Raw genomic sequence first — 12,297 nt, 5'->3', positions numbered from 1 at the left:
TTTTATCTGAAATAATTTGCGGTTGAACAAAGAAAAATTGACGGGATATGGATTTGAACCAATGACCAACTGATTAATGTTACGGTGCTCTTCCAACTGGTACGACTGTATCCAGGGTCTATGAACAAGGGTATACAATAAATAATATTAAAGACTTGTGATGCGCACATATCCACCCTGCTGGGTGTTCAAGGCGCAGGGGTTCTCAAGGCGCAGTATGGAGGCAAGATATATCACTTGATAAATCGCTTTTTGTTTTGGAGCAAAAGCCGTAGGTCCTGAGGATCTGGTAATGCTTGTAAAATAATCCGAACAGTTATCGAAGATTTGAGGCTAAAACCCTTGTGTTTCTGGTTCATTCTTAAAGAATCCTTGTCTATAGGCTTTCCCAGGCTTCTGAGCTCAGTTTGCTTTTGAGGCATCCATTCCTTAGTTCCATTATCAGAGGTTAATAACAATATTTATTACTATAATTACATGTATTAATGCACCTCAGCCATGGGGCTGATTGTGGAACAAAGCCTTCCTGTAATATCGACACCAAAATGTCTGAGCCGGTTCATTAATTCCCCATGCTTTTTACACCATGTTGTCTATCAGTACACAAACAACATTGGTACATGTATCTCTTCCATTCAGAGACTGAGACCCATTCATCATCGGCTGAATTGTCACCCTCCCTAGTTCTACAACCCATCCATCAACTTCATAATCAACTCCACCGTGTTATCCATAAAATAACCAATAGACCCCTTGAATATAATGTCACATTCTCAAAAAGCGCCATCCCTGACACCAAAAGGAGGCAGATTATGGACAATACACGCAGCTGTACTTTTTGCGCAAAAACCCACTTCCGAACAATGTGCATCTACCATTTCCATAATTTTTTGAGTCAAATCTTTTGTGCATCTTTTTTTCTGTGGTGGGAAAAAATTGCTGTTTTTTTCCTGCAGAAAGAATCCTATTCTTTGATCTGCTTCTCTAATGCTGAAGACTGTTGCCAACAAAAGCTCCTGGAAATTATATCACTCCAGAGGTGACTAAAAGATGGAAATTCCATCATTGCAACATACCTGTACATGTATGTGTACCTCTTAAAACTTGACCGAGCTTCAGACCTTCTTGTCCAGCATTGACTCTCACCCCTTGATTTTTTACCGAACGTCAATACAGGCCAGCGAAGGGCATAATCAGCCGCGATTTTCTTTAAGAGTTCTCGCATTTGTCATCTTTTTTTTGACGGACATCGCCAAAGTGCCAATGACACATGGTTAAACGCATTCATTACTTCGGCAAAAACAGTCGGGGACGCTTCGTCACCTCGACGTGTGTCACTGTTTATATTTGGAAGTGATCGCTCTAATGGAACGTTTCTGCGGTCGGAAATCATTCAGAAAGCAGCGGGATTTTTGTAAACAAAATTTGTGTTCGCTCCAAAGTCTGTGACGATGGGTAAAATGGTAATATTCATTGATGAGTAGTCACCTTATTTTGAGAGCTGCAGAGCAGTGATGTGGCTCAGTTTATATTTGGAAGTGATCGCTGTATCGGAACGTTTCTGCGGTCAGAAATCATTCAGAAACAGCAGGGATTTCTCAAGATCTTTTTTTTTCCATTCCAAAGTCCGTGACGGCCGGTAAATGACACTCTTCCTAAACAGTCACCTTATTTTGAGTGTTGCAGAGCAACGACGTGGTTTGCAAATTGCCCGAGGAGGATGCACCTTCTTTATTGTATGGGACAAAGAAAGTGCAGGAATCTTGAGTGGATGATTAATCATGCAATTTTCTCTGCCAGCGAGACTGTTACAAGTTTATTAATATTTAATTTTGACCTAGTTCAAAATTCACTGTTAGATCTAAATTGTTAAATGAGTTTGTGAAAATAGCTTGTGAACTTCTACGTTTAGATTCTTTTTTTTATAATAGTTTAAAACAAAATATTTGTTTAACAGACTAATAGCCCTGGCTATTATTATTTTGTATGTAACTGACAATGTTAGCGTAGTTAATGATGCATTGCTAATGTGTCTGGAACAGGAATAGCTCCATGAATTATTCATGCAAACTCATTCCAATCCAGATGTTTATATTTATATAGGGCTATTTAATGTTTTTAAGAGCTTTATCCTTTACCTATAAAATGTTTGTATTTTTGTATTTTTATGTGAATTGCCGAATAATTAATAATAATAATAAATATTCATGCTGCCCGATAGTGCCCGTTGTTGTTAATGGTGGCTGCAGAGACACACGTGCTAGACACTGAGTCCTCAGCGTCGGTCCCTGCATCCTCGTTCCCAGGGTCTGCCCAGACATGATGGCATTCTAGACCCTTGAGGATGTCTGCGCAGTGGCACAAAATCAACAGTAGGAATCCTGACTTTCCGGCCGTTTTTTTGTTGTATTAATTTTTTAAATAGTTTTTCATTCAGGGAGGGCACATCTTTTTTTGATGACAGTTTTTTTTACTTTTGCCTTTCCCTGGACTGCCTCTGCTTGTTCGAGGCAAATTTGTGTGGATCATTATATTCTACAGTACTTTTAAATTATCTATCTAACCATTATAGAAAAATAATCGGTCGAGTACCTCGAGTTTGATGAAGAACACTGACTTTGTCAACAAGGCAAGCCCTTGCTTCAGACGCACTCGACCCAATAATAATATTGTCTTGTTCGGCGGCTTGAAGTACCCTGGCAAAACCGAGCTTGTCTCTCATCTTGATGGGACTTCCTTATTATGGGTGCGTCGGTTTAGCTTCCCAGGGTCGACCCTGGTCTGCCCCGACCTGTTCGAATAGCTTCGACGGGGCTCAACCGGGTAAGCCCCCAGTGCCCTGCTTGTGGAGTTGGTCACTTGGGGGTGACCTGAGGTGCATGCCGTCACCACGAGAGGGCAAGTGTGATCGTTCGATTAACTCTTGTCAGGGGCTCACCCGAGTGAGCACCACTGGGTGGACCCAGGGAAGTTAAACGAACGCACCCTATATTTGAATCTTCGTAGATGCATCTTGAAATTAGAATGAAAAATGTGATAGATGTTGAATTTGCATCAAAGATAAAGAGTATTATTAGTGATTACTTGGCTGTCGCTGCCCATGTTGTATCTTAATATGGGAGCCCCTGAGCTAATCGAACAATCACACTCGCCCTCTCGTGGTGACGGCATGCACCTCAGGTCACCCCCAAGTGACCCACTCCACAAGCAGGGTGGTGGGGGCTGACCTGGGTCGACCCAGGGAAGCTAAACGAACGCACCCATACACAAAATAGAGAGACTGCCAATACAGAGCTACATGAAGATAGCTCAGTTGGTAGAGTGCCGGCACGTTAATCTAGAGTGGAGCTTGCAGGTTCAACTCACACTCCAGTCAATTTTTCTTTGTTCAACCAAATTTTTACAATATTTTTGTGGAACTATTGGCTTAAATATAGTTTTTTTTTTTCTGAGTTAATTTGTATAATGATGTTTCTTCCTTGTTTGACTTTGTTCTTTACAGACCTTGAAATTAAACACAGAGGTCAGACCAGACGAAGGAGAATGGGCAAAGCAACGCCAACAATCATCTGTAAGTTTCTGACAAATTAAATAACTCTTCCAGTACTTTGTAATATCCGTTTCACCCTGGATGACGTCTTGTTAAACTAGGATCGGTAGTGCACAGTAAAGAACCCAGCCGTCGACTTCACCAAACTCTTCCTAACTTAGGATTAATCAATACGACTTAGGACGAGTTCAGTTTCGTATCCAAAAACGTAGGACGCATTGAACCCATCCTAATGTAAGTTTAACTCGAGTAAGGATTAATCCTAGCGTTTCGTGAAATCGGTTACTTAACACTTATCGTGGAATAGTAGGCATGGTAGGTGGTAACCCCATGTGTTTGGTTCACATACAATGTAGCAAGCACCCTTGTTTAACAGGTTTCCTCAGGCTTGGAAAATGTACAGCGATCAGGGTTGTAGCTAGACCAGTCGTGCTGGTGGGCAATACTGTTGAATTATAATAATTTGGGGGCTAATCGTCCTTACTCGCAGCTAAGAGCTGAATTGCGAAGGACGCGGCTACAATGTGTCGAGAAGTAGGCATGCAAGGGCGCATTCAGCTGCCAGCCACATCAACCCAAACCCTCGTGGCACAGCAGAGAACCAACGCACAACTCAACTCACATATGGCCCCGACCGGGAATCGAACCGGGGTCACCTTGGTGAGAGGCGAGCGCTTTACGCACAAGCCAACCGTGCCACTTATGGGCCATATTGCTGAAGTGGGGCCTGGTTTCCAAACTGTTTGTGTTATGGGGCCATGCAATAAGTTGAATTTTGATTGTGATCTTTCTCTGTGACATTCCTTATCATGAGCTGTGCTGAGATCAATGCAAAGTGGACAATATTTGAAATCTGTGCTGGGTGGCACCTTAGAGTAAGGACAGGTGGCACAATGTATTTTGCTCAGAGTGCTGGGCAAAACATTGTGAGTCCTGGGCAAGGCCGCCCAGCACCGCCCACCGTGGCTACAACACTGACAGTGATTAGGTAATTGACATGTACCAGAAATACATCATAATAATAAAGACAAGATGTTCTTCTCATCAGCCCCTCTCCCCACGATAAACCCTAGGTGTGCTGAGGATTCCGAACCGCAGTGTAATTTCCCTCGGACATAATTGGTTTTTAGTCCGCAACCGCAGACATTGTTCACACCAGGATGATCCCATCCTCCACTGTGTGGGTTTTCATCATTAGTCACAATTCACCCTCGGGAGAAAGTTGAGAGAGAGAGAGATTAGAGAAGCGGCAAATACTTAAAAAGACTGAAAATAATGATTGCAATACAGGAGGGAAACAGACCCGGTAGTTCATTACGGAAGGATTACACAGTGTTTTGTAATGTCCCATGGCTGGTACCAGGGGGAACCACTCTATGAAATAACCCGGACCTGACTTGGTAGAAAGCTTTTGAATCACTCCATCTGGTGCTTGATATTGGGCATGGTATAACCCCCCCCCCCCCCCCCCCCAACCAGTGTGTCTTCTTGAAATACCCCAAGTGTGTTGTACTATGTACATGTATTTGACCAAATGGCTGGTTCAGGGGGTACCACTGTCTGAAATGACCTGGGTTTGTTGTAATGTCCCATGGCGTGTACCAGGGGAACCACTCTCTGAAATAACCCGGGCCCGACTTGGTAGAAAGCTTTTAAATCACTCCATTCTGGTGCTTGATATGGGGCATGGTGTTACCACACCCCCCCCCCATACCAGTGTGTCTTCTTGAAATACCCCCAGTGTGAAATACATACGGTATTTAAATCCAGATTTTCAAAATAGGAATGACAAATTTGCTGATCCAATATTTCTAAGAGTGTCTGAGGAATTAGCTCCAAATCGTTTTGGCTTTGCACAGCACGCATCTGCGTTTGAGTAATTCAATTTCCCAGATGATTGGAAGGTGCAATGCTTTCATCGCGCCTGGTCTCGTTGTGATCACGGCAGGAATTGGGGCAGAAAGTCTCTAAGAATCACACCGCCGAGGAAATTTTATGAGTAATATTCCGCGGTGTATGAATCATTAGGAGTGAGTTGATTAGTTTGGGGTAATATTTGCAAGCTGGCGCAAAGTGGTAAATTGACGTCATATCGCTGTCCGGTATTTTTTTTTTGTTTTTTTGAAAAAGGTTCTTTTGATTTTGTCTGTTAGGTCAGGCCTTGAAATATACAGAGGTCACTGAGGTCATGGCCTCCATGACCTCTGGTCTTGGCCTTGGCCATTTTCCAACTGAAATGCCCTCACCAAAATGAAAATGGTCGTGCCCCCTCAAAGTTGAAATTCCAGGCCTCCCCTACCCGGTGGAGAGGAGAGGAACCCCCCCCCCCCTCACACACAAAAAACAAAACAAACAAAAACAAGAACAAACAAACAAGCGAAAAAACAGCAACGGTCCGAGTCGTACTAATGACTCCTTGACGAATTAATCCAACGCCGAAGAGGAAGTTTCACAACCCCAGTGCTCAGGTGCATTTTAAGCTTGGGCGATATCATGATATTATCGAATATCGCGATACTAACTTGGAAACGATTTCGATATCGGATCGATTTGGTTTTTATCGAAATATATCGATATATCGCAATATCGGGATGTATTTTCTAGCTGAGACATCATGCACCCCATAGATTTGGAGTAAAACCACAAGAATAGGTCATTAGAACACCTCTCTTATGCTGTGACTGTCTCTTCTACAACTGTCACTGGGAGTTTGAAGACTGATGATGTCAAATTTAACTAATCGCGATTATATCGAATATCGCGATATATTGTCGGCGATATTATCGTGAATAAAATAAATCAATATCGCCCAAGCTTAGTGCATTTAAATAAAAGGCTTCAGCTGAAGTATTTTATTGTTGTTTGCTTTCAGACGCTTGATTTCAAGAACGCGGCTGAGGTCTCAAATTCAATTAAAATAATCTTGAATGAGAAATTACCTCTTTCTCAAAAACTATGTCACTTCAGAGGGAGCCGTTTCTCACAATGTTTTATACTATCAACAGCCTCTCCATTGCTCGTTACCTAGTAATTGATTATGTTACCCACTAATTTGAGTCATTACCAAATAGTGTCCAGTGCCTTTAAAGCCATTGGACACTTTCGGGACAGAAAAAAAAAAAAAATTCACATATTTACAAATAATATACAAGGTTTACAGAAGGTAATGGTGAAAGACTTCTCTTGAAATATTAGGCCTATTCCATGAAATGCTTTACTTTTTGAGAAAACATTAAAACAATATCAATTCTCGATAGCGAGAATTACGGATTTATTTTAAACACATGTCATGACACGGCGAAACGTGCGGAAACCAAGGGTGGGTTTTCCCGTTATTTTCTCCCGACTCCGATGATCGATTGAGCCTAAATTTTCACAGGTTTGTTATTTTATGTTGTGATACACGAAGTGTGGGACTTGGACAATACTGTTTACCGAAAGGGTCCAATGGCTTTAACAAGCAGCTCTGTGATATTGGGCCAAGACCCGTGTAGTTCACCGACGGTAACCATGGTAACCCGCAATATCTCACTAAAACATATTAACCAGTTATGGTACATGTAGGTTATGGTAAAATACCATAAGTGGTTTAATACGTTTTTACATGCTTAAAGGCAGTGGACACTATTGGTAATTGTCAAAGACTAGTCTTCACAGTTGGTGTATCTCAACATATGCATAAAATAACAAACCTGTGAAAATTTGAGCTCAATCGTTCATCGAACTTGCGAGATAATAATGAAAGAAAAATTACCTTGTCACACGAAGTTGTGTACGTTTAGATAGTTGATTTCGAGACCTCAAGTTCTAAACTTGAGGTCTCAAAATCAAATTCATGGAAAATTACTTCTTTCTCGAAAACTATGGCACTTCAGAGGGAGCCATTTCTCACAATGTTTTATACCATCAACCTCTCCCCATTACTCGTCACCAAGAAAGGTTTTACGCTAATAATTATTTTGAGTAATTACCAATAGTGTCCACTGCTTTTAAACTGAGTCTAAATTAATTTTTGTGCCATTGTTTTACTCATTTATCAAATACTACAGCACCTCAGCAATAATGTTTTAAGGGAAGCTTTCTACTATCTTTAACTTCAAACTGGTAAAGTTTTTAAATGTAAATCTGTGGACACTGTGTATAAAGTGCCCTGGGGTTGATTTCACAAAGGTACATAGTCCTAACTTAGGACTAGTCCTAGGCAATGCTAAGAGATAGGACTGGTCCTAAGTTAGGACCAGTAACTCATCCTAACTTAGGACTGGTCCTATCGCTTAGCATTGCCTAGGACTAGTCCTAAGTTAGGACTACCTTTGTGAAATCCACCCCAGACCCTTTGAGTGAGTACAGTTTTCTAACAAAGAATTTTGTTGTTATTTCTTACAGCAGCGGCACAGACATAGGAGAAGTCGCGATCATCACAACAGAGATCGACGGAACGACAACAATGCCCCCACTGATGGCGCTGTGGAGGACCACGTCAGAGCAGAGTCGGCAAACGGAACGGGGCCGAGATTCCACAAGAGAATGGATTCACTAGACGAAAGGTATTACCAAATAGGGCTAGGGGGAATGTTTATTGTCGGGGGGGAAGTGGACAGGGAGTGGTTATTGTAACGTTAGGAATGGGTGGCCCAAGCATTTTGGCTGGGATTGTAGCTGTGTAAGCAAAGAATGTTCAGTAACATGAAGTACAATTTACAGAAGCAAAATTCCCCGCTAACCCGTGGCGCTTGATGAAATCGCGGTTTGGGATTATAAGGTGGATGTTGAGGTTTTGAACAATTTAGGGAAATACTGTACCTCTGTGTAAAAGTTCCCTAGACTCATTTCCTTTCGCTTTCGTTGTTGTGTATCCACATGTTTGTTAGATTTGTAAATGGGCAATATTTATGTGACGCCTTGCACCCAACAACTGCTTTCAGTTTCGTTTAGAACTCAAAGGGAAAGTACACTCTTACATCAGTGCTTCCAACCAAAAATAATAGTCATTCAAAACATAGGCCCGGACAATTAAAAACTTTCAGCAATGCTCTGGAACTAAAAATGCTAGAGAGATGCAGTTTGTACCTCAGTCCCTGCATCCATTTTTTAAAGGTTTAGGGCGACTTGCACACTTCTTGATAGAAAAAAGCTCAAGTAAGCGGGGTTGCTCAGAAACGATTTCAACAACCTCCACTATGGGAGTTTTGTGCACAGAGCTGTCGGAGAGAAAAACAAAATGTACAACGGGTAATTTCGATCCCAGTATCATGCTCAATCTTACCCTCTTACATCAGTGCTTTTGGTCGAGCAGTATCAGCCATGAAAAGAAACTTGCTTAGCAAAAGCTGGGTTACCAGCTTAAATACCATTTACTTATAATATAATAATGTGTTTAGTGACTGGGTCCCTGTTAATTTTTGCTCAGCAGAAAACAAATGCTGAGCAGCGCACTAAGCAGCATTTTCTGCTGAACCCCCCCCCCCCCAGAATCATTCAATTGAATAAAATGGGTTCAAGTTTAAAGCTGTTTAGTAAGAAATATTGCTTAACACTTTCATTTGCTGAACCAGTCACAAGTTAGTCTTATTTCAAGAATGAGGTAACCAAAATTTAATAGAAAAAGGGCACAAGCAATTCATGTGCAGAAGTTTCTTTTGAGCTGATTAAGCACGAAAAGTAGCTAAGAACAATAAATTTGCTTGCCAGTATAAGGTTACCATCCAAAATGCCATGTCACATGCACCAATTCTGACTGGTGTCCTGCTTATTTTTGCAAATTTGTCTGCTTTTTAAGCGGCTCTGTGAAATTGGACCCTGCCCATTCAGTTAGACCAGTGTTTCTTGTGGTTAGCAAACTCCAGTCATGTGTGTGTTGTTTTTACCAAGCAGTTCCACATGATTTACGTTACTATAGACACTAAGTTATTTTCATTACGAACAGGAAATGTGCCAATCACATGGGCATTAACGGGGACTTCCTCAAGAACGCGATGCACATTATAAAAACTAACCAATGGCTGTATTAATAAACCATTACGACATCACCACCGTGACACTCAAAATAATTTCTTTCTGCCCGCCCAACAATTTTTGTTTTGCAATTGAGGAACTCAGATGTAGTATTCGCGAAACGATTTGTCATAAACCAGAAAGTAATTTGAGAGACAAGACCAAAGAAATTAGTTTTTTGAAAAGTTCAAAAGCAACACGTAAATTTACAACCTTCCTTGTCGCAGATGAATGTGAGAACAATTCTACAGCAAGTTGTGACTTCAGACTAGGTGCCAAGCATCTTCAAGCTGAACATTAATTTTTTGATTGGAAAACTGTTAAGGACTAATTTTTTCGAGAGAGCAACAAAAATTTGATTGGCTTCAGCAATTTTTGAAATTTTAGGCTGCATGCCAAGTATCTTCAAGCTGAACAATTTGTCGTTTTTGGCACTTTTTTAAACTTTGAAAGAAAATGACACTTGGTGTGGGTGAGAAAGCTTTGGTGACTAGAAAAAGGAGTCAGTCGGTTCAGCTTTGGTAAGTGCTCAGTGTCTGAGCTCAAATTTTCACAGGTCTGTTATTTTATGCAAACATTGTATGTTAAGATATACCAAGTGAGAAGACTGGTCTTTGACTATATTACCAATAGTGTCCAGTGTCTTTTAAGCAGCCTCATAAAATTGTGCAATATGGTACATTATTGGACACCAATGGTACAAAGCTGTGCCCAAACATCTATACATGCTATATAATTGACGTACATATTGTATTTACTCATCCTCAAACAAATTTGTGCAGTTTTTATTTCACGATGTTCTTCCTATTCAATGGCAATTTTCTTTTCAGCAATGAGATGAAAAAATTGCAGTTCCAGAATATAAAACTTTTCTGTCTTTGTCTTTTTTTCTCCCAGGCACATTCATGCCTCGCCTGTTGAGGGACGCCGAAAAGTCACCCAAGCCGCCACGGTGCCTCCACCCGGTCTGTCCCACAGTTCGCCCCAGACCAGACGGGCGTATCGTTACCCGATGGATCAGCAGGCCATCCTATACCAACAGCAGCAGCAGTCCTCCTTTGAGCAGATGAGGCGCCTACGCTCCGACAGCGAGCCTCTGGACCCGGGCACGACCCACCCTGTCGTGAATTCTGAAAAACGACGGCGGTCCTCCACGGATAATTCCCGGATACACCATCATAAGGGTTTCGAGAGACAGAACTCGGGCAGGGGGGAAGCCCTAAGGAGTGGGGACATGCTTCGTGGGAGCGGGAGGTCCTTTGAAAGGGACGGATCGCCCACTGGGTACCAGCAGGGACGATCGCCGAGGTATAACGACGGGGTTGTATTGAGCTCCTCACAAGGGGATGTGTATAGGGATGGGTTCGGGGGTGGAAGCCCCCAGTTTGGGATGGGTTATGGACAGGGGTACCCGCCGCACCCACAAAATAGGCATTATCAACATGAACGATCGGACAGCCAGCTGTCCATTTCAAGTCAGCATTCAGTGAGCGGGGGCAGCCCCGCACCGGCTGATCAGCCGGAAGGGTCGCCGGTGCGCAGCGCCTCGGAAGACGCCCGCAAGCCGCAGCCGTCGCCGCGATTGAAGAAGAAGAGCAAGATGCCCAGGATGGGGCTGAACGCCATGCAGCATCACAACCAGCCGCCGCCGCACCCCTCCCCGACGAATGCACAGGCCCATCAGCTTCAGCAGCAGCATTCCATCCCTGGAATCCCCCATTCGCAATCGGGGGAGCGCTTCCAGCAGTTCCAACAACAACAGCAACAGCAGCAGCCTCCTCCGCCCCAGCACTCACAATTCCAACCCCAGCTGCCTCCCCCGCCACCCATCGCCGATTTCCGCTCGGGAACGCCAACCTCAACGACCGCGTTCGCTTCCCCGCATAGCGTCCACTACCCCCACCAGTACCCGTACGATCGGCAGGACTCCTTCGAGGGGTCGCCGACCGTCCCCGTGACCTACCACTACAGCGTCCAAACACCCGATTCCAGTGCTAGCCAGGACTCCTTCACCCCGGTGGAAGCGTCGGACGTACCTCACCACTACCAGGCCAAGGGCGAGTTCCGCTCGGATCGCTCAAACCTTCACAAGCACTCGGAGAGCCAACTCTCACAAACCTCTCACACCTCACAGCACTCGTTATCATCTCAACACTCAGACTCTTCTGTTCGCCAGGTCACCTCCGACTCGCAGTCCTCAGACGACATTCTCCGCAGCAGCACTCCACCCCAACAGCAGCAACCACAATCCAAACCAGACCCCCAACCCTCGGACAAGAAACAACGCGACGATAATCCGCCAGCGGAGGAGTCAACCAAAACGCAAAGCTACACCCGCGCTTCGCAAGTCCAGAAGTTCAGAGCCAAACAGAAGACGAAGCGGATCACGGAAGACGGCCCGAACCCGATCTACGAGAACCTGGACTTCATTCATCAGAAACAGCGAGAGGACCATCAACGAGAGAGGTTACGAGAGTTGGATCAGATCCACTACACCACCTTGGAGCCTCCTCAGGTACCTCCTAGACAACGAAGACCCCTGTCTGGAATGCCTTCAGCAATGAGCATCATACCAAACGGAGACAGCGAGGTGATCGAAGAGGGACAGTTGGATCTGAGGGATGACGGCTCGCAGGAGAATCTCAATAAGAGCTTTGATTCAGACGGTAAGCCAATTTTTATTTTCTTAAAATTTTGTTTGGCAGAGTAAATGTAGTTACCTCAGTTGTAGCAGACACGAGTGCAGCTACCAC

At 43.6% G+C, this 12,297-nt stretch overlaps 1 protein-coding gene across 5 annotated transcripts in view; it reads left to right on the top strand.

The window, feature by feature from the left end:
• Positions 1-12,297, top strand: part of LOC117299307 — a 72,043-nt gene that overhangs the window by 41,919 nt on the left and 17,827 nt on the right. For 4 of the 5 annotated variants that reach the window (XM_033782812.1, XM_033782811.1, XM_033782810.1 and 1 more), the window contains 3 exons: positions 3,503-3,571; positions 7,937-8,097; positions 10,442-12,210. In XM_033782812.1, coding sequence (XP_033638703.1) covers positions 3,503-3,571; positions 7,937-8,097; positions 10,442-12,210 — 1,999 coding nt within the window. Of the gene's footprint in view, positions 1-3,502; positions 3,572-7,936; positions 8,098-9,688; positions 10,066-10,441; positions 12,211-12,297 lie in introns of those variants that run through there. The other variant, XM_033782815.1, reaches the window with a different exon arrangement.

The sequence above is a fragment of the Asterias rubens genome, chromosome 14 (assembly GCF_902459465.1).
Source record: "Asterias rubens chromosome 14, eAstRub1.3, whole genome shotgun sequence".
In the NCBI taxonomy this organism is placed as follows: Eukaryota; Metazoa; Echinodermata; class Asteroidea; order Forcipulatida; family Asteriidae; genus Asterias; species Asterias rubens.
This window is presented reverse-complemented; position numbering and strand designations above follow the sequence as displayed.